Raw genomic sequence first — 27,411 nt, forward strand, 5'->3', positions numbered from 1 at the left:
TTCAGCCCTCTCTGGAATCATAGGAAACGAGCATACTGATGAGGGAGCGAAAAATCCATTACTTACAGACATGCCTCATCTTTCTGTGTATCTTATTGGCTATCGATCCACAGTATGGAGAACTCATCGGGTAGAGTATTTACAGAATGAACAGAAACTGTGATAACTAATGCTGTACTCTGTAAAAACTAATATTATGCAGTATTAAAAAAAAAAAAAAATACTGTATGTAAAGTAAGTACTGTGAATAAACTACTGAAAAACAAAAAGTAACTAAAAGTACTGAATTTGTGTTAATGATAATAAACGAATCTTTTATTCCTGATTATGGTTACAGAATGAACAGAAACAGTAAACTAATACAGCATGTGAAAACTAATATAGTATTATTATAGAGTATTTAAAAACCGATTGTGACACTAGAGGGCAACTTTCATGGAATTTCATTATGGCGGGTGTCTTCAGTGACTACATGTCCACAATCAAACGTTGGATAAGTTGGTCGTGGACTTATTTGTGGTTATTCTGGCTTTTTCTGGTACTCTCACTAGTGTATTTTCTTCGCGGCCCTCTGAAGATCACAGAAAATATTACAATGGGTAGGATCAGATTATAATTATAAAATTAACTCGCAAAATAACTAAAAATATGTTAACGTTTTGCTTCTGTGAAATGTCGTGTTTACATGCTGTAACTGTCAAATAGGGTCAATATTGATGGTGTCCCCTCTTTTACATTTGAATATATTTCAGTTACTTTATATGCATATATATCAATAATTTTTTATGTATTTTAGTCAGTTTCCATTTCTTGTAAATTATGCATTTGTTAAACATATTCATTGTTAGCGACATATGCTGTCATGCTACTTCGAAAGTCTTACCTAGAACTTTTTAAATTTGTGACCGGCTTATTTTCTAAACTTTTCCAAGTGTTCTAGTACAGTTAGTAGCGTTTATGTGATTCATGTTGTGATATTATGCATTTATAGTGAATTGTATATCTGAACACGAGGGAGTAGAGACAGGCCCATGCAGTGTTAACTTGGGGGGGTAAGGATCGAGAGCATGCCGTTATAAATAAATATAGGATTTATATGTATTAAAAACAAATAAACAAACAAACTGCGTTTATACATGTATCTGTGCCCTTAAGGAGTTAAGTGCATTAAAATGTCAAAATATAATTTACTGACTTAATAGATAATTAAGAAATATCTATCAAGTCATTAATACATAGATAATTAAAATTTGTAAAAGAATAAGATATGTTTATCTCAATATGATATGTAGAACACTTCCTTATGATACTCTCCAGAAATTAAATCAAAACAAATTTTAAAAAAATCGAAAATCTTACATTACAGTAAGAAATAATTAACAATAATTAAAAATCATATGAACACAATTAAAAATCAATTTATCGCAATTAAAAATTAAGTAAAAAATTAATTTAACGGAAAAAAAATGCAAAACGATTTTCCTTCCTGAAGCTGACAATGCTTTTCGACTGTATGTTGTGATCACAGGAATGAAAATTATCGAAAAGGGTTTTTTTTTTTTTTTTTTTATGAAAACCCCAAACACGAAAGGTATCAAAACCTATAGTACTTAGTACTGTGCATGGGTTGAAGGAGAAGTATGGGGGGAAGGGGATGCCGGAAACTTTGCTCTAGAGACTAAACATAGGTTTCGCCGCTTCAAGCCTCCAATAAGCAAAGTGGTGGTATTTCACCAGTTGATTAACTTAAATAGGGATTATTTGTCTTCGTGCATTCACATAAAGGACTACGAGCCAGAGATTAGATATGGCTGACGAACATTAACAGAATTCTCATGTAATTTAATTTTGACGGTTTCTGCAATTAAGTCTCGTATAATTATGTTGGACACTAAGTATTTTGGCCTCATTAAATAAAAAAGTATGTTTTTCATTAACGACATGAAAGGCTAATTCTGATGCTGCTGAACAAGAAGCAAGAACTGAGGCCGGGTGTTGATTAATACGAAAATTCAGAGGAAACCGCATAGAACTCTGATAAGACGAGTCGCAATCACTGCAAGAAATGTTGTACACTAGGTCATTTATTTGTAGTGCGAACGAGGCAAGGACAGCGATTGTTCAGTATACTGTGTAATTTCTGTATTGGCCTGGCTACAATTTTAAATTCGGTATCTTTGAAGAATCTGTTAAGTTGTTTGTGCCACTGTTCAACATGTGTGAAAGAAATAAAGTATTTTTTGATATTACTATTGTTGGTTGGTGTATTTTTTTGTATTCTATCCTTAGCTTGTACCCTAATTCTGTCTATTGTAGCAAGTGGTAACCCCTGTTTAAGAATCTGCTGGTTAATATTTGTATTTCTGAACCCAAAGCAGATTCTGTTGTTGAGTATTTATAAGCATTGAGAAATTGATTAAAGATAATCGATCTTTTGTAGGTGAAGTGATAGCTGTTATAATGTAGAAGCATACCGGTGTTCGTAGGTTTATGATAGATGTTGAATTAAATTTTATTCACGTCCCGAGTAAGCGTGAAATTTAGAAAACTGCTTCCTCTGCATCTAAAAAACTTGGTTTTCTATTGCGCTCTCGGCGTTACTTTTCTTCCAAACAACTGTTCACTCTGTAAAAATCGCAAATCTGCCCTACTATGGAATATTGTTCCCACACGTGGGGTGGTGTCCCCAAAACCTCTCTCAGGCTTTTAGATTCCATTTAAAAGAAGGCAGTTAGGTTAATTAATGACTCCTCTCTAACAGTCTCTCCACTCGCTGTCTCATAGACATGCTGTTTCTGCTGCTTGACTTTTCTGCAGATACTTCCATGGGCACTGTTCTTCTGAATTGACTTCTTTAATTCCCGCTCTCTCTTTCAAAACAGTCCAAAATGTGCCGCCGGCAGCTAACATCCATTTACTGTCCAACTTCAAACTCACAGAGGTAAAACTCCAGAACACAGTGCCCCTTTGAAAATCACATCGAGAAGAAGAGGGGGAGAGCAGTGACGTACGGTTCGTAACTCCGCCCACTCCGTTCCCCGTCTTCTCGACAACTGCACATGGCGGTGCTGAAAAACAACAAAATTAACGGCAATTTTTTCAGAGCAGCAACCAAAATAGTTATACGTGCAGATATTAGCAAAGACATTAGTGTGTTAAAAATAACACACTAATTTCTTTTTCAAAATGAAAAAAGAAATAATGAGACAGGAAACGACCAATTTTTGGCAAATAACTCCCGAAGTCCCGTAAAAAGGTAACCTAAAAACATAACCATTTTTCATTAAACACAAATGAAAGACAATTAAAAACGTAACTCCCATTATATTTTTTTTTTCGTCCAACGACTGGTGTTTTTTTTTTTTTTTTTTTTTTGAAAAACCTCAAATACGAAAGGCATCAAAACCCATAGCACTTAGTACCGTGCATGGGTTGAAGGAGAAGTATGGGGTAAGGGGATGCCGGAAAATCTTGCTCTAGAGACTAAACATGGGTTTCACCACTTCAAGCCTCCAATGAGCAAAGTGGTGGTATTTCACCGGTTGATGAAAGTCATCTACCACTGCTTGAATCCTTCCCAAAGTTGTGTAAAAACATAACCATTTTTCATATAAATGAAAGACAATTAAAAACATAACTCCCATTATATTTTTTTTTTTTGTCCAACGACTGGTTTTTGCTTGAATCCTTCCCGAAGTTGGGTAAAAACCTAACCCAAAAACCTAACCATTTTTCACTACATACAAATGAAAGTCGATTAAAAACATAACTCCCATTCTATTTTGCTTTTTCATCCAACGACTGGTTTTATCTTGAATCCTTCCCGAAGTCACGTAAAAACCTAACCCTTTTTTTGCTAAACAGAAACGAAAGTCAATTAACACGTGCAACGAACAATAAAATTGCTCTTTGCATAAGTACAAAATGGCAACATAGAATTATTTTTTTTTTAAAAAAACGCAATTGACACAATACTAGGTTAATGATACGTGAAAATAACAGAGAAATACAAATCAAACTAAATTCACCTCATCAGTGGAACGGGACAACGAGACGACCACGAGGCAATTATTAGCAAAGCAACAAGTAGCAGCTGAGCACCGTACACAATAGAAACCAGCATTCAAAAGAAAGAATACGCAACGAATTTCGCATTTAGCGCTCCAGGGACGTCGTGTCACGTGACATCCGTGTAAAACGAAGAGGGGATGCAGTCAGTAGGTGGGGTCACAACCTGTCAATCACTGCTTTCCCAAATTCTGACAGCCAGTTACAAGGGGGCACCATATATTGGAGTAAGGCCCTCACAGAACCAACTTTTCATCTTCCTTGTTTATTCATTCAGCTGCCAATTTCTGGAACTACCTTTCTTCATGCATATTTCCTGAAAATTGCAATCAACAAATATCTTCTTAAACTCCAACCCATGCACAATACTAAGTACTATAGGTTCTAAAACCTCTCATGGTTGGGGTTTTCATAAAAAAAAATTGTCAGAAGTATTCTTTATGGTATATATTGTATTAGTAGATGTCAATAGTTGCAGCTCTAAAAGCAGTGAGATTCAACTTTCGTTATTACAGTGTGAAAACGAGGCAGTTATTTGAAGAGAACTTTTTGTTAGAAGTGTTAACCCTTCATTATACTGAGCATTTGATGAATGACACTGTAATTTGTTTGTTTTGATTTTTTCCCCTATTGCGTAAAACGTATGTTATTTAATAAAAATTTGTACAGGCAATAAAGAATTATCTGTGTACAGAATTTTCAGAACCACAATAGTGCTGCTAATAGCTTACATGTTAGTAAAATTCCATAAATTTGATGTTGGACTTGTTTAAAAATTAAAATAACTTATTAGTGATATTAATGTGGATTTTAGATTCATTCTTTGTAGTTTTTACTTTTAGCATTAGCATTAGTATATGATGCAAGAAAGCAAGCTTATGCAGCATCAGCCAAAAAAAAAAAAAAAACACTTCCATTTCACCCCTCCGTTCGTTCGAACTACCTGTCCAGCTGAGCCTTAAATTTATTTAGACTATCAACTTCCACAACAACGGATGGAAGTCTGTTCCACCAACCAACTACCCTCTGGCTAAAGGCAAATTAAAGGCAAATTCCGCACATCTATTCTACATCTGTCTTTCCTCAATCTGAATTTATGCCCTTTCAGGTGATTATTCTGAGCAAGAGGAAGAATCCCATCGGCATTGAGCATGCTCAAACCATTCAAGGCTTTATACACCTCTATCAGATGGCCTCGCCGGTGCCTAGTCTCTAGACACTAATTTGCAAAACTTAAGCCTTTCTTCATAAGAGCAACCCTTTGTTCCATTCACTAATTTTGTTGCCCTTCTCTGCATCGTTCCAGCAGCTCTACATCCTTCTTGAAATGAGGCCTCCAGACCTGTATACAGTACTCAAGGTGTGGCCTGACCATTTCCTTATACAAGAGAATAATCATCTTCTTATCCCTGCTAGAAAAATTCCTGTATATCATTGACAAGACACCATGAGCTACTCTTGCAGCCCGTCTGCACTGCTCAAAGAACTTCATATCTGCCTGCACAATTACCCCCATGTCCTTTTCATTCTCTACCACTGTCAGTGTAGTACCACAGAGTTGATACGTTTCTCTGGGGTTGCTGTTTCCCATATGCAGTACTTTACATTTGTCAAAGTTAAACTTCATTTGCTACTTCTCAGCCCATCTGCTCAACCTTTCCAGATCCTGTTGCAGCAGCATAGCGTCAGTAGTGTCCTTAACAACCCTGCCAACTTTGTATCATCTGCAAGCTTGGACATTAAGCTTGATATACCATCATCAATATCATTTATAAATACAGAAAACAATAATGGACCCAACACTGAACCCTGAGGGACTCCACTAATAACATTAGTTCAAGATGAGCAGTGTCCATTGATTACCATTCTCTGTCTTCTCCCACTCAACCATCCCTTTATCCATAGCAGCAATATCCCTCCAATGCCACACTGCTCCAATTTGTGCAGCTGTCTTCTATGTGCAACAGTATCAAAAGTCTTTCTAAGATCCAAATATATAATATCAAAGTTATTCCCTGCATCATAGTATCCAATCAAATTGGTCAGGCAAGACTTTCCCTTAACAAAACCATGCTGTGTCCGAGCTATAACTGAAGTCTTGTCTAGATGATCCTGTAGTGCTTCTTTAACCAGTGCCTCCATTAATTTTCCTGGAACAGAAGTTAAACTCACAGGTCTATAATTACTTATGTCAGCCTTTGATCCTCCTTTGTGAATTGGGGTCACATTTGCATATCTCCAGTCTATGGGTACCTCCCCTGAGTCCAAGGAAGCTCTCATAATTATGGCTAAGGGTTTGCTTACTTCCTTTGCTGCCTCCTTTAATATAACTGGATAGATCCCATCCACCCCAGGTGCCTTTCTTGTGTTTATCTTCAACAATTTCTCCTCCACTTTACTCTCAATTATTACAAGATTATCTCGCTTACTGCCAAAGTTGAATACACCTCTGGCATTCCCCTCGCTGAATAACTCCTCATGTGTGAATGTCGATGCAAAATATTCATTTAGTTTGTTAGCTACTTGAGCAGGATCATTAACAGTTGACCCATCGATATCAAGTTGACCAATCTGATTCATCCCCTTCCTTCTAGAGTTTACATAAGTAAAGAACTCTTTGCTGTTTTTCTTTGCATTCTTTGCCAAAGATTTCTCGTAATCTGCCTTCGCCTGCCTAACCTCCTTTGTAACTTGGTTACAGATCAGCTTATATCTATCATAGGCTTCTGTGTCACATGTTAATTTATATGTATCCCATGCATTTTTCTTCTCTGCCATATGTCTCATTAGTTCATCTGAGATCCATTTGGGCCTAACAATATTTCTTAGTTGGTATGTAAAGCCTAGCAGCTTCCAAGATAAGTTTTTTGAATGCTTTCCATTTTGAATTTGCTGCTGGTAACATCATCAGTTGGTCCCACAGGATAGAATTTAGATACTCTCTCAGACCATCCTAGTTGCCTTTACGAAAGCAAAAACCCTTCCCTTTACCTCTGATGGTAGTTACCTCTTTGAGTAAATCCCACTTCAGCACACTGTGATCACTGCCACCTAGTGGTTCCTTTATCTGCAGATTCTTAATGCATGAAGAATCACTACTGATAATCAGATCAAGAGTGTTACTCCCTCTAGTTGTCTCCCGAACATTCTGATGTAGAAAACAGTCGTCCAATAAATCCGCAAAAGCCTTGCTAGTGTGTGAGTGACCAACCCACTTATTCCAGTCAATATCTGGGAAATTAAAATCCCCCATTATAAGACTCTGATTTACTGGCCTACTCTATTTCCCTGTACAGTTTTTTATTATACTCATCAGAGTCATTAGGCCTATAGCACACTCCTACTCTCAATTTTGATCTCCCAATGCTTACGTCACACCAAACTGACTCGACACTGCACTGTCCAGCGATGTCCACTGGCTTCACTTCCTTGGATTTTATGTGTTTCTTAACTAATAGCATAACCCCTCCTCCCTTCCTATCCAGTCTATCCTTTCTGTAGACGTATTCCCCAAATTCCAGTTCTGCATTCCTTATGTCTGTGTGACACCACGTCTTTGATATCCCAACAATATCTGCCTTTGATGTTTTGAGCAATACCTCAAATTCATCAAATTTATTTACCAAACTCCTAGCATTGGTGTACATGCAAGTATACATTTACCTGTTCCTATTCTTAGCTACCCTAACACAACCCATGTGTTTACTTGTACTGCAATGACTCCCAACAGTCTCTGAAATATCCTGCATCTTGTTTTCCATGCTGCTGCTCATTCCAATAGAAGCAGTGCAAGAATCAATTTCACCTCTGCCAGTGGCTACTGTTAATCTATTAGTCCTTGTATCCCCCCCCTCCAAGCTAGCAGTTTTCCGACCCACCTAACACTGCCTCGATAGCATCACAAATATTCTTGCACCTTTTCTATTTAAGTATATCCCATCCCTGTAGAAGCAGTCTCTCCTGTTAACCAGTACAGACCAGGCTGAAAAAAATTCTACCCCTTGAGCCTTGCACAATCTTTCCAGGGCCGAATTGACCAACAAGACTCTCATCATATACTCCCTCCTATCGTGTCTGGGCAGAATTGCAGACACTTTCAAATTCAACCCTAATTCACGGCTTTTTGTCAACAGTGACCTTTACTAGTTAAGTAATTCTGCCGGTTTCCTACTCTTAATATTAGTGCCACCGTGTACAAATATATCACCTTTTGTGCCCTTAAAAGATGATATCCGCTCTACAACGTCATCAACCTTTGCCCCTGGCAGACATACCCTGGTATGTTCCACCTATCCTTTTTACAAAGCATGTTCCCCGTTTCTCTGGCAATAGAGTCACTAACAACTACTAGTTCCTGTGGGACCAGTGCATTCTGCCTTGAGGGTTGCCGCTGTGTTTCGTGATAACCAAGTGCAAGCTCTGGCATTGATATGGGCAGCTGAGAGCTTGATGGGCCCTTCAGTTTAGATCCTTTGAGGGCATCCACCCTGTCCTTCAAACTCTCATATAGGCCCATAACAACACTTTGTTGTCGCCTAATTTCGTTACACTCTTTGCATCGCGCACACACAAAGACATCCCCCATGGCAATATCATGTCCCGTACCCGATTGATCCACAAACATCATGCAAGCAGTGCATTTTAAAAGGCTGTGATTCAGAGGGCAACTTCCCCACTCAATTCTCCCCTGAGCCACAGCACTCCCATTAGCTTGAGCCTTTTGCTTTGCTGCTCTGGTCTGAGTCATGATTTCGATTTAATTTCAATAAAATTTCAATTTCAGTACAAAATTATAACCCTCCCAACATAGTTATAATGCTATATATATTTTTCAGTATCGCGTATTATCTACGAGTTCCGTTTATATAACTTCCATATCAAGTTATGTATTAATTATGTTACGTTTGTAATCTAAGTCGTTATATGTGTTTAGGTAAAAGTACAATTTAATTGAATGAAGTTTAACAAAATTAATATATTTTACCGATTAATTGACAATATTATATTATATACTGTACTCTACTAAGCTTACACTATCTAGTTCGGGATATAATGTTGTGTCTTATAACAATGGCGCCAAGTTAGATTTACGAATGGTAAATCTACGGACAGTTAAGTATTAATTAACTTCCAAATCTCGCTGTCTCAATTCAGAATAAACTAAGGGTGCTGACTAGGTCTATAAGCTACTTATAGAAAATAATTTGATGTAACAATTGGTCAATAAAGCAGCTAAATATGGCTTGAAAACGTCTCGTTCAGCGGAGCTGCAACTTGTAACACGTGGATTTGATACTCTTACTGATACTTTTATGCAGTTACAAGGCCGAGTAAAGAATAAATACACCAGATTAATCAGAAATCACAAAATAATGCTATACTACTCAATTTAAATCAAAAGTTTTAGAAAAATAATAATTTCAAATCAATAAATAAGAAAATCCACTTAGCGGCTTTGAACACTTCTGACTCCCACTAGCCTTGTCAGCCCCGTCTTTTTATCTAAATCACTGATTTTATTAGAATTGGAAAAGTATGACTGTTGAAAAATCAGTAACAAGTATGCATTGATTATTGCATTTTATATACCATATGCTTGCTCATGTAATAACTTACAGAGTATGTGATCGTGGGAAATTTTCCAAAGCACTTGTAAACTGAACAGCATTTACAGTATTTGCAACTGCCACAAACAGATACCTAAGCTAGCTCTATTATAGTGCCATCTTACATACTGCATGTGATCGAGGGTGTAGGAAGGATGTTTTTATAAATATAACAGTAGTTCCTTTATTCTGATTGTGGTACTTGAATTTTATATATATGGCTATGGATTAAATTTGTTGAACTCTACAGACATCATCACTCACATCAAGATGAAATCAACTTCTTCAGTGATGCAGGTCAAAAGTAAAATTACTTTCAAATTTTCCAACAATCATGTTTGCAACAAACTTTTTGTATGCCTCAGTGGTTTCATCTGCTACCAGCCATCAAAACTGTGTTTTAATTTGTAGTTTCACGTTGGAACTACAAATTAAAGTTATTGAAACCTAAAAGACAGGACCTAATGGCATCCTTTTAGATAGAGTATTTGTGTCAGTTCATCATTATCATAATGAGCTATTTTCAATCCACTGCAGGATGAAAGCCTCTCCAGCAACTTTCCAGTTCCTTCTGTTTTGTGCAATGGCCATCCATTTACTGCCTACAGACTTTTGAATTTCATCTGTCCATCTCTGTTGGTGTCTTGCAGCTTTTCTTTTAGCTCCATTTGGGTACCATTCTGTTATTTTCTTAGTCCATCTGTCATGTCCTTGAGCAGTGTGTGACCTGCCCAAGTCCATTTCATTTCTTCATCCAACAGTCTGATTCCTAATATAATTTTTTCCGTTCTTCACTGTGTAGTTTTCAGCTTCTTTTCCATTGCTTTGGTGAGTAGACAAGTTTCACTTCCATAAGTCATTGTGGAGAGTATACATTGGTTCATTATTTTACGTTTCAGACAAATTGGGATATTGCTCCTGAGTATGTGACTATATTTCCTGAATCTTATCCATCCAAAATTTATTCTTCTCTTGACTTCCAGCCATTTATCATTGTTACAGCTAATGACTTGGTCCAAGATAAGTATATGAATCCACCTTTTAAATTTCTACTCCTTCAGTGATTATATCCTTTTCTGTGGCATACTTGTTCATCATTACTTTTGTTTTAGCCATATTCATCTTTAGTCTGAAATCCTTACTAACCCTGCATAACTGATTAAGGTTTCCTCTAATTCTTCGGGATCTTGGCTTGTGATCACAATGTCATCTGCAAATCGTAAATGGTTTCGGTATTCTCCATTCACATTGACTCCTTTCTGTAACTAGTCCAATCTTCTGAAAGTTTCCTCAAGGGCAGCAGTCAGCAATTTTGGAGATATTGTGTCTCCTTGTCGAACTGCTTTCTCGATTTTAAATTTGCTACTATCTTTGTCTAGTCTCATAAAGGAGATAGCTTTTTCATATATTTTCTTCAAAATCATAATGTATCGAAATGTCTATGCCTTGTCTTTCCAGTACCTGTTGAATGAAGGTACTGGAAAGACAATGAAACATTGCCTTAAGCTGTATGGAATCAAATGCCTTTTCATAATCCACAAATGCCAGGGCATAATGGTGTTTTATATTCATTTGCTTTCTCCATTAGCTGTGATATTATGTGAAGGTGATCCATGGTTGAGAATCCTGTCCTAAAGCCAGTTTACTCTTTTGGTTGATTCTCATCAAGTATTCTTTCTAATCTGTTAGTGATGACCCTTGTGAACAACTTGTAGTTGTGGGACAACAAGGTAATTGGTCTATAATTTCAATTTCTGATTTGTCTCCTTTCTTGTGCAGAAAAATTACAATTGAATTATTCCATTCCTTAGAGGTCATGCCTTTCCTAATGTATTTTGTAAAGAGTCTTGCCAGTTTCTGTGTCATGTCTCTTCCTCCTAATTTTAACAACTCTACAGTAACTTCATCTCTTCCCCCCCGGGGTTTTCTGATTATTCATTTTCTTCAATGCATGTTCTACCTCATCAGGAAGGATATTGGGTATGTCGTATGTGCTGCTAATTTGTGATCCATGTTCCCCACTGTTGGCATCATTCCCTTGCTTCTTATATAATACTTTATAGTAGTCTTCTGCTATTTGAATTGTGCCTTCTCTGTTATTTATAAGTACACCATCACTATTCTTCAGATTCCGTATCATTTGTCTTTCTGTATTACTGCCCATGACAGCTGATTTAAGTCCTTCGTTTTCCCTTAATGCTTGTTCTACTTTGCTTTTGTTAAATCATTAGCAAGAGCACATGATGCAAGAAAGCAAGCTTATATAGCATCAGCCAAAAAAAACCAAAAAAAAACACACGCCCGTTTCTCATTTCACCCATTCACTCGCTCCAAATGTTTGTCTAGTTCTGCCTTGAATCTGTTTAAGCTATCAACTTTTACAACGACAGAAGGAAGTTTGTTCCAGCAATCAACCACCCGCTGGCTAAAGGCAAACTTCCACACATCTATCCTACAACTGTCTTTCCTCAATTTGAATTTATGCTCTCTCAGGTGATTATTCTGAGCAAGAGGAAGAATCCCATCAGGATTGTAGCATGTTCAAAGCATTCAAGGCTTTATACACCTCAATCAGATCACCTCGCAGGTGCCTAGTCTCCAGGCACTGTAATTTGCAAAACTTAAGTCTTTCGTTGTAAGTGCAACCCTTTGTTTCATTCACTAATCTTGTTGCCCTTCTCTGTACTCGTTCCAACAGCGCTACATCCTTCTTAAAATGGGGCCTCCAGACCTGTATACTGTACTTGAGGTGTGGCCTGACCATTGCCTTATACAAGGGGCATTGTAACAGGCCAAGTTCAATTTCCATGCATGGCAGCCTGGTCATACCCTGAGATCCTTAGCACTCTGTGCTTCCACTGTGATCCTCTCGCTGCTATAAGAGGGAGAGTGAAAGCTGCTGGGAACTGAAGGCCATTTGTTTCGTTGTGTTGTCATAAAGTGCTGGAGGGTTTGATCTTTTCCTCCTCACGCTGACCAAGCTTCTTGAAGAGAACCGCTCTACATGTTCGTTGCCACCAAAGTGACGTAACAGGACTTACCAATGAGAAGGTGTACATGAGTGGATTTTAGGGAAGCAGGCCAACCGGACCTCTCCTAAATCTTCTAAAATAGAAAGATTTTGGATCCATTAGTATTTTAAACCAGTGGTTCCTAAACTACCGAGATCTATAGACCCTTTCAAAAAAAGTTCATGGACCCCTTTAAAAAAAACAAAAAACTTTGTGGACCCCTATATGTAACATATGCATATGTTATATATATATATACAGGCATACCTCGGTTAACGTTACCTCTGATAACGAAGCTTCGATATAACGAAGTCCGCAATTTCAAGCCCCATTTAACATAAAAAAATATATATATATATTCCAGTTTAATCACCTGAAATCTAAACAAACTGACGAAATTACGGAAACCTTTTGGGCTTCTCGTGGTTGGTTCGAGAAATTTAAAAAACGGGCCAGGGTTCATAGTGTAAAATTAACAGGAGAAGCCGCAAATAAGTTTTCAGAAAAACTAAAGGAAATAATTGAACGTGAAAATTTTCCACCAAATTTGGTGTTCAGTGTTGACGAAAGCGGTATGTTCTGGAAACGGCTACCAACAAAAAGTTTCATTTCTATTGAAGAAAAACCAGCTGCTGGGTTCAAAGCAGCCAAAGACCGTTTAATGTTACTCTTTCGATTGAATGCCTCTGGCGATTATAAATTAAAATTGTTATTAGTTTACCATTCAGAAAATCCGAGGGCGTTAAAAGGTAACATAAAAATGAATTTACCTGTAATATGGAAAGCAAATAGAAAAGCGTGGGTTACCAAGGAGTTATTTACTGATTGGTTTGTTAACCACTTTTGTCCTGAAGTAAAACGGTATTGTCAAAAAAACAACTTTGAAGAAAAAGCTCTTTTGTTGTTAGACAATGCTCCGAGACATCCTACTGATCTTAACACGTTGGACACATGCATTCCTATCAAAGTTGTGTTTCTTCCAGCAAACACAACTTCTTTGATTCAACCATTGGATCAGGGAGTGATAGCATCATTTAAAGCTTATTATCTGCGTCGAACATTAAGCAATTTAACTGAACTAGAGGATAAAGAGGAAATGACAGTTAAAACTTTTTGGAAAAACTACACCATTAAAAAGGCAATTGAAAACATTGATAGTTCTTGGAAAGAAGTCACTAAGAAATGCTTAAATGGAGTTTGGCGCAAAATATGGCCAGAAGTTGTACTAGAAGAAGAAAATAGCATCCAAGAAATTAGAAATGAAGTTATCCAGATGGCTCAATCAATAGGTTTCGAAAATGTCGATGAAGAGGATGTTAGAAATTTATTGAATGCAGAAGATGATGGTTTTTCAGTGGAAGATTTAGAAAACCTTGTTAGCAACGAAGACAAAGATAATGAAGACGAAGTTAAAGAAGTTTCTGCCGAAAAAGTGTTAACAAACAAAGATTTAAAAAGCTGCTTAAATGACATTGAAAACGTTTAAATTTTTTTAGTGAAAATGATCCTGATTTAGGAAGAAGTTTTATTGTTAAGCCATCAGTGTTAAATGCAATAACTCCGTATAGACAATTGTTAAATGAAAGAGAAAAAAAGCATAAGCAATCAACTTTAGACTCATATTTTAAAATGTGATTTCACTTTGTATGTAAGTTGAATGTTTATTTAATAAAACTTTTCTTTGTTCGAAAAAAAAGCTTTTCATTTTCTTTACGTAGGAACATATCCCTATTCTGGCCATAGTATTTTTACCTCTGAAAACGAAGTTTCGCTTAACGAAGTAATTTCGTGGAACGCATCCTATTCGTTATTCGAGGTATGCCTGTATATATATATATATATATATATATATATATATGGTCGATCACTGTTTCGTGGACACACTGGAACTGGTCTATGGACTCCAGTTTGGGAAACACTGCTTTAGACTGAGTGTCTGATAACACATAGAATGCCTGTTCCACTCGAAGCCTCTGGTGTCAGTTATTAAGTCTGAAAATTGAAGAACAGCAAGAAAAAAAACCATCTATTACCTAAAATAACAGAATGATCAAAGCAATGAACTTGTGTGATTTTTTTTTTTTTTCATATGCTAAATTGATCAGAAAATTGGTAGATTAAAAGAGTATTTTTTCCAGGATAAACTAAAGAATGGATTAAACATTTTTTGGTGCTGTTGTACTACAAATTATTACAGTTCTACATAGACTTTGAGAAAACGTAATTTAGAAGAGGTAGACCTAAACTGGATCAATAGAGAATGAAACATTTTGTCCTAATGCTGCTTCACTGTCTTGCCAGCAGCAGTGCTTGTGTGTTGATTTAACTGTAATTTTTTTAACACAGTCCACTTATTTTGAACAAACTTTAAAAATATTACATTCAAATAGGCTAGAGTTGGAAGTACTTGATGCCCTCTTGTTCGGTGCTGGGACCACTGTTGCCTCTAATTTTCTTAAAGGATATTGACAAAAGGAGACATGGTGTGATGTTAAGATCAAGAGAGTGGTTAATGGTTGTTCTTTCAGGATGACTTGGATTGACTTCGAGAATGGTCAAAAAAAGTGCCACTACATTTTAATACTGTAAAGTGCAAATTTTTACGTTTGGGAAATCATCATCATCATCAGCCATTTTCAATCCACTGCAGGATGAAGGCCTCTCCAGCAACTTTCCAGTTCCTTGCCAACCATTTACTACTCAAAAACTCATGAATTTCATCTATCCATCTCCGCCTTTGTCTTCCAGGTTTTCTTCTAGCTAATCTTGGGTACCATTCTGTTATTTTCTTAGTCCATCTGTCATCATGCCTTCGAGCTATGTGTCCTGCCCAAGACCATTTTAGTTCTTTAGTTTTGATAAGAATGTCCTTTACTTGAGTTTGCTGCCTAATCCATGTGTTTCTCTTCTTATCTAACAGTCTGATTCCCAATATGATTCGTTCCATTCTTCGCTGTGTAGTTCTTAGCTTCTCTTCCATTCTTTTGGTGAGTGCCCAAGTTTCACTTCCATAAGTCATGGTGGGGAGTATACATTGATTCATTATTTTACGTTTCAGACAAACTGGGATATTGCTCTTCAGTATGTGACTATATTTCCTGAATGCTATCCATCCAAAATTTATTCTTCTCTTGACTTCCAGCCATTTATCATTATTACAGCTAATAACTTGTCTCAGATAAGTATATGACTCCACCTTTTCAATTACTGCTCCTTCAATCATTATGTCCCTTTCTGTGGCATACTTGTTCATCATTACTTTTGTTTTAGCCATATTCATCTTTAGTCCAAAATCCTTACTAACTGTGCATAACTGATTAAGATTTTCCTCTAATTCTTTGGGATCGTGGCTTATGACCACAATGTCATCTGCAAATCGTAAATGGTTTAGGTACTCTCCGTTCACGTTGACTCCTTTCTGCAACCAGTCTAATCTTCTGAAAGCTTCCTCAAGGGCAGCAGTAAACAGCTTCGGAGATATTGTGTCTCCTTGTCGAACTCCTTTCTCGATTTTAAATTTGCTACTGTCTTTGTCTAGTCTAATAAAGGATGTAGCACTCTCATATATTTTCTTCAAAATCATAATATATGGAGTATCTATGCCTTGTCTTTCCAGTGCCCGAAACATTGCCTTATGCTGTATGGAGTCAAATGCCTTTTCATAATCCACAAATGCCAGGCATAATGGTGTTTTATATTCATTTGCTTTCTCCATTAGCTGTGATATTACGTGAAGGTGATCCATAGTTGAGAATCCTGTCCTAAAGCCAGCTTGCTCTTTCGGTTGATTCTCATCAAGTATTCTTTCTAATCTGTTAGTAATGACCCTTGTGAACAACTTGTAGATATGGGATAACAAGCTAATTGGTCTATAATTTCCAATTTCTGATTTATCTCCTTTCTTATGCAGCAAAACTATGATTGCATTATTCCACTGCTTAGGCATCACACCTTTTCTAATGCACTTTGTGAAGAGCCTTGCCAGTTTTTGTGTTATGTCTCTTCCTCCTAATTTTAACAACTCTACAGTAACTTCATCTCTTCCCCCCCCGGGGTTTTCTGATTATTCATTTTCTTCAATGCATGTTCTACCTCATCAGGAAGGATATTGGGTATGTCGTATGTGCTGCTAATTTGTGATCCATGTTCCCCACTGTTGGCATCATTCCCTTGCTTCTTATATAATACTTTATAGTAGTCTTCTGCTATTTGAATTATGCCTTCTCTGCTGTTTATAAGTACACCATCACTATTCCTCAGTTTCAGTATCATTTGTTTTTCTGTATTACTGCTCATGGCTGCTGATTTAAATCCTTTGTTTTCCCTTAATGCTTGTTCTACTTTTCTTGTGTTAAATCTTCTTATGTCCTCTCTGTCTCTTTCTAATGGCTTTGCATAACTCAGTATACTCAATTTTCTCCCTGTCAGTGTTTTTCTTGCTCTTCATTTGTCGTCTTTGGTTCATCATGACAAGTGTTTCTTGACTAATTTTTTCTTCTTTGGATTTCTGTTTCCCTATAGGTTTCTTGGGCTTTATCACTTTCAGAAAGTTGTAATATTCCTCGTCAATATCTTGGTCCTGAGAAGTCTGCAGAAGCTCAAACTTGTTAAGTTCCAGTACATACTGCTTTTTCTCCTCCTCTGTTATTTCAAAGACCTTTGTATTATTTACTCGAGTCAGTTTTTTCCTTTCCTTTCCTACATCTATATCAAGTGTACATCTTACCATTCTGTGATCACTTCCAACATTTACCTTATTCAGGACGGTAACATCATTCACAATATATCTTCTGTTAGTGAGGATGAAGTCGATTTCATGTTGTTAATCCATTTGGACTCTTCCATGTCCACTTTCTGTTCACCCTTTTCTTGAAAAAAGTGTTCATTACTGACATTCCTTGAGATTCTGCAAATTCCACAATCTTTCACCTCTTTTATTTCTTTCACCAATTCCAAAATTTCCTATAGTTCCTCTTTCTGCGCTGTTTTGCCTTTTTCCAACCTTAGCGTTGAAGTCCCCCATAATAATAGTGTAGTGGGTTTTCTGCTCATCTAGAAGACTCTCAATTTCAGTGTACATTTCTTCATCATCATGGCTCGATGTTGGTGCATAAATCATTATAATCTTTAGCTTGTACCTCTTCGAAATCTTGAGTATTAGTCTTGACACCCTTGGTGATGTACTTTTGAATTCCAGAATGTTGTTTTTAAAATCTTTATGGACCAGAAACCCAACTCCACCTTCACTCCTTTCACTGTTTCCAATGGTGTACAGCAGATTTCCACTTGATAAACTTATAAGTGATTCATTTCTTCTTCTTGTTTCAGCCAAACCGATGATATTCACATTTTCTTGGGAAATAGTAATCCCAAAATAACTTATAACCAGCGGGGTTGAATTAAAGTAAGTGGTAAAGGAAGAAAAAATATCCGAATACGGTGATATACTTAAAAAAAAGATCTCATACTTCTCGAAAAGGTACACAGATGGACCTTTTCAGGAAGTATGTGCTTGGTGAGATGAACAAAAAAGGTACCCATATGAGGAAAGACTACATGTGTTTGCTGCAGAGTTTGATAACTAGGTGTACCCTTAGAAGAGAACTAATTAAAGTCTGAGAGTGGATAGTAAAATGAATGAAGATGACATTTTGAGGGTATTAAATGATGTTGGAACATGCATAATTCAAAATAAGGAGAAAAGAATTATAGACTGGTTTGTAGGAAGTTTTCTTTAAATCAGCAACTTGTTAATCATTGGAATAAGTTACATGGATGGTTAGTATTTATGTGAATAAAGAAACATAAGTCTCTCTCTCTCTCTCTTGCCGCCATAGGTGCTGCAGCAGTCTTTCCCTCATTCACAGTGTCTGTATCTCTTCCGACTGAATGTAGTAGTTATACTGCAGAACTGTATGCAATCGAGGTAGCTATAGACAATATCAATATCCGTCCTCAACCCTAGTAGTTTAATATATAGACTCCATGAGTGTGCTGTCTGCAATAAGTAATAAAATCTCAACCCCACATCCCATAGTAAAAGATATCTGGTCTCGTCTAAATCATTTGCAGGATAGGAATCATACTGTAAGTTTCTCTTGGATTCCAGGGCACACTGGCATCACAAGTAATGAAACAGCAGACCAGGCAGCCAAGTACCCAAAGAGCAGTGCACCAACATCTTACCAAGTACCCTGCATAGACCTTGTAAAGCATATCTGACATATCTGTAGAGGCCAGTGGTTAAACCTTTGGAAGACACAGACGAACAATAAATTATTTGAAATTAAACAAGAACCACAAATGTTCAGACAAAACAGACATGAAGAGGTAATACTGGTAAGATTGCGCATAGGGCACACACTTGACCCACCTGTTCCTGCTCATGGGCGATAACCCACCTATATGCACTCATTGTTTATCACAACTGACAGTTTGCCATATCCTCTTAGACTGTTCTTTTTATTCTCACATCAGAAATACTACCTTCTGCTCCCTGGCCCAAATTCAAGAACCCTTATCACTAATCCATCTGTTGGAAAACAATGCTAATCTAGATGAGCTTTTCACCTATCTCAAAAAAACCAGACTGTATGAACATTTCTAATATCAAATAAAGCAAATTTCCAGCACATATCCAAACACTGGATTAGGCGCTTTTTGGCCTAAGTTGCCCTCGTGCCGTTAAACTTCTATACCAACCAACCAACCAACCTCTCTCTTTCTCTCTCACATAGCAGTAGCTGTGAACAACCTTGCACCATATGATTAATACTAAAGGATTATTGTTCTGGACCTAGTTCAAAGTGGATGACTATTGAACTGATGAAGTCTGTAACAAAAGATAGTTGTGTAGGATGGATTTTTAAGTGATATTGAACACTGGCAAGTATAAATTACCATAATAAAATTAATTTAAGGAGTAAAAATTGGTAAGGCAGATTTTGAAAATATGGCATAGCAGGTGCTATGCCATATTTTCTAGCAGAATAAAAGTAATAAAGAACTTTTTGTATATGGAAATGCTAGAAGGAAGAGACTGAACCATATTGTTCCATTACAGGATAGCTTCAATAACATGACTGATGACCTTAAATGAATAGCTGTTGAAGTAAACAAATTTTTTGAATCATTATATACCCATGAACATTATTTTAAAGTTTTCAGCAGTGGTTTCCAAACTTTTTTTTGGCTCCTGACCCCCTTGGTTTCATAAATTTATCCCTAGTGCCTCCTATCCTACCCAATAAAAAGCATTATTCGGGTTAGCAGTTTTTGCAACCCACAAATGAAGATAAGAACACATTAAACTTCAAAGCATTAATAATTAATTACATTTATTCAAAATCCAATTAAAAAAGTCGTGTGGGATAATTCATCCCACACAACTTTCAAGAAAAGTGTGTGTGGGGGGGGGATACATTTTTATTTTATGAATCATGATTCAGAGGAGATTTTAAAATAAATTTTTGATGTTTATAGACTAAACAAATGCAGGGAAATTTCGAATTGACAAAAAGAGCAGTCGATTATGTAAATAATGTTATAATTTGTAAAATGTTACCTGTAGACTTTATATCCATTTTGACACATTATCTCAAAAATTTACAAGACATATAGCACAAAAGGCTTTTTTCATAAATCTGAATTAATAGCTGAACAGGTTAACAGCTAGTGCACGTTAAATGAAATACCCTGTGATACCCTTTGGATGTAAACAATGGTAAATGTTATTTTTGATAAAACTGAGGATATTGCATGTTACAAGTACAAGGATATTGCATGTAACAAATCTTATAGGATCATCACATAGTACATTGGTAGCTTCTTTAGAGTACATTTAATATATATGTGCTAGTTACCTTAAAAAAACAATATACTTAAGTTTTTGGCCGTGACTTGGGATGCAGCATGGAATTATCCTGCTGCTGGCTGTGGCACCCCACCCCATTAAGATGGGGTGCCACAGCCAGCAGCAGGCACCCCATCTTAATGATTCTGCTAGAAAGAGCATACTTAAATGGTTAACTCAGTCTAGCAGAATTTTTTCAGACTTGCTCTCTAAGTGCTTTATAACATTTCCAGTCCATGTTGCATATAGATGCTCATAAACCCCCATTACCTCTTAGGAGGAAGTGCTATTGTTTGTTTTTTTACTGGCAAAATGCAATCTGCCTTCAACCCATTTGGAAATGCTTATTTGATTCATATTGAGTAATTTACTATGAAAAATAAGTAGACCACTTGCACTTAAATTATTTGATACAAAGTTGAAATATTTATCTTGCCAAAATTCAAAGAGGTGGGTAATGATGACCCTCCATCTGTCCACCAAATTGTAACATTTTTGTCAGTTGGAAAATATATTTTGGTGGAGATACCTATTTTTGTAAATGGGGAACTATATGCTTGCAATTTATGCTGATGGTTCAAAATCCGATGTGTAAGTTTGCGCAACAAAGTCAGATAAGAAATAAATAAGTAAATATATTTATTGTAGGGTGCAAAGGTACATGCAAGTACATAACCTGACTTTACAAAACCCTTCACATCACTAAGCTAGGAGTTTACAAGCAGCAGAGATATCATTTCACTAGAAATATAATACAGGATACGTACAATAGCTTTAATGTAATTAAAGAAAAATTACATATAAATAACATAATGCAGATTATATTAAATTAAACAATAATAATAATACATCAAATTATAAATAATAAAATAAATTAAAATAACACAGCATAGTTTTCTTGAGTTCTATTTACCATGAAATTCTTGTGGAGCCGGAGCAATCTCACATCAGTTGATGGTTGTGGAATACACGTGCAGATCTGTGGGATACACACGCAGATCTAAATACTATCACCTCAACCTGTTTTCCAATTAAATTCAGCAATTTTATTGCAGAGCTATGTACACTTAAATTAGCTTTTAAAATTTTAGACCTTTCTTAAAAACATGTATCTATTGACTATTTCAGTAGAAAATAGCATTGAACAGCAGATCCTCTAATAATGTTATTGGAGGATCATCCTAGATTCTCAGTAATATTATTGGGCTCTGGGACGATCTCACACTGGAGAAGTGTCATCTTCCTAATCCATAAAGCAAGTTTGAAAGAGGTGATGGCAACTGTAGACTTTTTTAAGTTTGATTTCTGTGGTTACTAAGATCATGGAGTCTACGGTTAAGGATACAACACAATACAGGACTATTTGAATAAGTGCTATCCGTAATGGATCGACATGAGTTCATGAGGAGGACTTCTTTTTTGATCATTCTTGTAAATTATTATGATATAGTCATAAAACATTTGGTTGCAAGTTTATTTAACCTGACTTCAGAATAACTGGTAAGATAGATCAATAGTTTCCTAAAATATAGAAGATAGAGTATAAACATAAACAGACATTCTTCAGACATTCTCCCTCCCCCATTTACGACCTTCTTGACATTGACAAGACAGTACAGGGAAGTTGTCAAAGTGTGCTGATGATTTGAAGGGAGAAAGAGTAGCAAACAACTAGAACAGGCCATGTTGCCACTTTTTTTAGATATAGTCTGAAAATAAAAAAAAAGGCATCTAAAGTGTAATGCTTCTAAATATATGGTTTTGTATCACCAGGAATTACAAGTTTGTCAGGAGTTTAAAAGTGGCTTGGGACAAAAAAAAAAAAAAAAAAAAAGACCGGGGTTGTGATACAGTCGGATAAGAAATTTTTTATACATTTATAAGCTAATACTCTTTAAATATTTAATATTTTTTTACTAAAGACAAATCACTGCAGAGAAGCCAGGTTTATTAAAAACAAAAGCACCTTGTTTTGTTCAGGTCGGACATTACAGTAGCGTACTAATGCTGGTCTAATCGAGAGGTCATAATTAATTATTTGCACTATACTCATATGATTTGAATAAACTCCTAATCATTTGATTCGTTTGTGTGACAGTTCATTTGACTAAAAAAACATACAGCTCTGTAGAAAAAGTTGCAGATTCTAAAGGAAATTGATCTGCTGATTCCAAAAATGCCAAAATTGTTTCTCTATCACATCTCCATCGAAGGTTATACTGAAATTTTAGTAACTTATTGAATGGCTAATTACAAATATCATACAGTATTACATATGCTGCCTTAAATATGTCTTATTAATTTTTAAATACTTTAATCACACATATAATGTATTATATACATTCTGTTTCCCTAGAAATGTGTTTCACTCAGTTTTTTTTCTTTTTTTACAGTCTATTTCATTTTACTTTCCCTCTTAAGAAACATTATGATATGACATTATCCCAGAATATGTCCTGATGAAAGCATTCCCTTTGCTCATTACTTATGCCTCCGTAGCCAGGTAGGCAGGAGCAGCAGCAGTACGTAGCACACGCTTCTTGATTAGACCGGAGTTCGAGCCCATGACCACCAAATACGGAGGATGCGGAAAGGTCGGGGAATGACCACCGCATATCTCTGGAGCAATATGGCCTTAGTTGCTAATGCTCCTAAAAAACCAAATAATAACAACAAGCTGTCTTTTTTTTTTTTTAAATTTGAAACCTTTAATGAACATTATATACAACATTTACAAAAAAAAAAAAAAAACTACATACAGGCATACCAATTTCCATATATATGAACCATGCTAGTACAATACACTTATCTTTTTTTTTTTTTTTTTTTATGTGAGCCCCAAACACGAGAGGTATTAGAACCTATAGTACTTAGTACCATGCTTGGGTTGGAGGTTGAGAAGACGAAAGAAGATATTTGTTGACATTGGACTTGAACTTCTGTGGATTGTATCCTGAAAGAGGCCTCTGAGGTCGGGAAAACTCATGTCTAAGAATATATAAATTCATACACCGACCATTGAATAAAATTTAAAATGACTACAATCTTTACACAAAAATATTTACAATAAACTATTACGGAATGCTAAAAACTGTAATAAAAGATCATTTACAATAAAATTTGCTAAAATATAAAACATTAAAAGCGCTAAAAATCTGAAGCTTTCGGGAGTTATGTGGGGGGAAACAAAACGACGGCTCAGGGATCGTCTGGGGGAACATTTAAATGCCATAAGAACCGCTGAATACAACAAGTCTGCTGTGGCCGAACATTTTTGGGAGAAGCAGCATCAAATCTCCCCGGAGGACGCTATTATTTTGGATCTTGCACATGGATACTGGGAGCGTAAATGGCTCGAGGGTTTACGGATTAGTTCATCCAGTAGGAATACAATGAATAGAGATAGAGGTATACGTATTAATCCTATCTTTGAAACAGTTATATTAAGGTCGGATGAACGATTTTCTTTGCCACGTTCCCGAGACATTTCCGCTTCCAGTTCTGACCATGTGCCGATTGAACCACGTGGAGAAATACCACGTGTGGAGGTACCGTGAGCCTGCTACTTAAGGAGATGTTGCAGGAAGTCATATCACTGTTGAAGAAGGGAGCTGACGCTCCCGAAAGCTTCAGATTTTTAGCGCTTTTAATGTTTTATATTTTAGCAAATTTTATTGTAAATGATCTTTTATTACAGTTTTTAGCATTCCGTAATAGTTTATTGTAAATATTTTTGTGTAAAGATTGTAGTCATTTTAAATTTTATTCAATGGTCGGTGTATGAATTTATATATTCTTAGACATTCTGTGGATTGTAATTTTCAGGAAATACGTATGAAGGAAGGTTGTTCCAGAAAACGGCAGTTGAATGAATAAATGAGGAAGATGAAAAGTTGGTTCTGTGGGTTTGAAGTTGGACAATAAATGGATGTTGGCTGGTGGCGGCACGTGTTTGGACTGTTTTGAAAGAGAGAGCGGGAATTATAGAAGCCAATTCAGAAGAACAGTGCCCATGGAAGTATCTGTAGAAGAGGCACGCAGCAGAAACAGTGCATCTATGAGAGACGCACCTCATCTCTCCCTCATCAACTATTCTCAAGGCCGTTCCCTTTCCGTTACAAATTATCAACAACACTTTGTATCAGTTGTATCTTACTTATTATGAATCATCACTGATTACTTAATCATTCCTTTCCATTACCAATTTTTATTATTTACATCAGTAAACTCATTTTTTTTCCTCTTATTACTCTTATTTTTTTTTCTAACTTCTAACACATGATATGTATTACAATAGGTATCCTCGGACATCAATAATATTCACTGTAGGTTACCCATTCTACCTTAGTTACTCTCTAGCTATCGTCTTAGTCATCCCCTTTACTCTAGGTTTCTCAATAATAAAATTTCTTTCTCTCTACACCTCATCTGTTATGTTATGTGTTGGCACCTGGTTTAAATTAATGATATAGGTTAACATAACTACCCCTATGCATATATTTTCTTACTGATTCCTTTATACTATTTCTCTCCCTTTATTTACCCCTGTACCACCCCTTCGTTATTCATGATCATTGACATTTATTACAATTTATCTCAACTTTAGTAGCAACTAACTTGCCTAATAGAACTGGAATTTTCTTTAGAAAGAACTATCAATCGATTTCTTACAGAGTTTAGATTGAGTCCATGAGTTCGGGGTTCAATAAAAAAAAAAAACAGGAACAGACTTACTTTCCGAAATGGCCGCTACTTCCAATTTCCTTGCATTCAGGCTTCCTTCGTGGCAGACAGACTTTCTTCCATTTCTTGGGTACTCTGCTTTCCTTAGTGGCAGACAGGTTTTCTTTCTTTTCTTAGCTCACATATCTGCACAACTGGCTATTTCTCAACAGGCCGGACCCTAGACACAAGTGTAGCCTCTTACACGACATGACTTCGGAGTTACAGCTTGTGATCTCGTTTCTGGGCTCGCCAATCACCCAATTGACTGCCTTACATTTCTTGAGCACTCTGCTTTCCTTAGTGGTGGACAGGCTTTCTTTCTTTTCTTGACTCACATATTTGCCCAACTGGCTATTTCTCAACAGGCCGGACCCTAGACACAAGTGTAGTCTCTTACATGACATAACTTCGGAGGTACAGTTTGCTATTTTGTTGCTGGGCACGCCGATCACCCGATGACTGCCTTCCACGCAGACAGGCTTTCTTTCTTTTCTTGGCTCACATATGTGCACAACTGTCTATTTTTCGACGGGCCAGACCCTAGACACAAGTGTAGTCTCTTACACAACATAACTTTGGAGGTACAGCTTGCGATTTTGTTGCTGGGCACGCCAATCACCTGATGACTGCCTTCCATGATAGACAGGCTCTCTTTCTTTTCTTGCACCGCATGTTTCCTGCTCTTCCATACTTCCAAAAGACATCATCACTTTCAGTTCGCACGTATTTGCGTCCTCTTCACCTCACTACCTGTTTCTCTCTCACCCCCCCCCCCCCTTTTTTTTTTTTCTTCTTCTTCATCTTGCCATGATTTGTGAACTCTGATCACCAAAAATTCTATTTCCACTTCAACCCGCAAACTCACGATCTTCTCCCCTCAAACTTTTCTTTTTCCCTCAAGTTTGGAGCGCCTCCCCCAAGAACTCTCAACCCATCCCCATACTCTGTTTAATTTTTCATTTCTTTCTATTTGTTAAAACATCCGACCACAACCCTCTCTCCCTTGTGCACAAACCAAACCCTTCTCCTGTAATTTTTTTTTTTTCACACAGCAGTATGATCTTTTCGTGTTTGCTGGTCACCTCCAAAAACCTAGTTTCATGTTCTCACACTTTCTCTGCTAAATATTGTGAACTTACCCAAATATCAGTCACCCTGATGCCATTTTCTTTTTACGCGAACACTGGACGTCCACTCATTTCCTGTTTACTTCCTAATGGTGGCTTAGATCAAAAGGGACGCTTCATAACCCAGTTTCACAGTCCTATTGTTCTTGCCCTTAGTAACCCCTTTTTGTGCCCCTTTTGCAAATAGCACCCTTTCTTTAGTCCTGACCGCTGTCCCTGTTTGCTCTCTTATATTATTTGTAATTTCTTGTTTCCATTTAGCTGCTATTTAATGCATACATCTATAACTTCCTCATCCTGAAATCCAGTGTTTCTCCAACTTTAACCTTTATTGCATTCAAACTAAATATTCAATCTTAATACTTACTATTTTTAAAACTTAATACTCCCTTTCCATCGCCCTTCCTGGATTTATTCTAGCTAAAATAAATATTTCTATTATATTTGTAGGATCTAGGTCTTACACAGTCATGGTACTTTACTGCACTCAGGATCTTGGACATACTTTAATGTGTTTCTTTCAAGCCAATAGCGTGAAGTTGAGGAAGTGATTGGAATGCATTTCCATTGTTCTGCACAACTTCTTTTAATCTTAATTTTGAGACATCAGTGAATATACAGGGTGATTCAGGAGGAATGGAATACAGTGCTGGGAACTGGTACAGTTCTCATCGCCGATATTTCTTCTGAATGTGTAAATGAACAAAATGTGGATGAAATCGAACAAATTCTTCAGTCGGTAGAACGTAGTCCTACTATTAGCACACAAAGAATTCCTACTCATATTGGTGTTCCACACAAAACAGTATGGTGAACATTATGTGAGCACAGCTTATATCCATTTCACATACATGGACCATTTCATGGTCCCATTTCATGATCCTTGAGGTTGTCACAGACATTCTCTCAGATATACCAGACAAGCTGTACTTGCAATCTAGGAGTCTAAAACGCTGATGGAACTGATATTCAGGTGACACTCAAGTCAAGTGGACCCAATTTCGGCGAAGTCTGGATGATCT

At 36.6% G+C, this 27,411-nt stretch overlaps 1 protein-coding gene across 4 annotated transcripts in view; it reads left to right on the forward strand.

Annotated features, from left to right (window-relative positions):
* Nucleotides 1-455: 455 nt before the first annotated feature.
* The window catches only part of LOC150086298 (suppressor of tumorigenicity 7 protein homolog), a 172,335-nt gene continuing 145,379 nt past the window's right edge, over nucleotides 456-27,411 (forward strand). For all 4 annotated transcript variants that reach the window (XM_090373812.1, XM_090373814.1, XM_090373813.1 and 1 more), the window contains exon 1: nucleotides 456-599. In XM_090373812.1, coding sequence (XP_090229938.1) covers nucleotides 473-599 — 127 coding nt within the window. In that variant the 5' untranslated portion in view covers nucleotides 456-472. The remainder of the gene's footprint in view (nucleotides 600-27,411) is intronic.

The sequence above is a fragment of the Mastigoproctus giganteus genome, chromosome 5 (genome assembly GCF_048544385.1).
Source record: "Mastigoproctus giganteus isolate SK-2022 chromosome 5, ASM4854438v1, whole genome shotgun sequence".
Lineage (NCBI taxonomy): Eukaryota > Metazoa > Arthropoda > Arachnida > Uropygi > Thelyphonidae > Mastigoproctus > Mastigoproctus giganteus.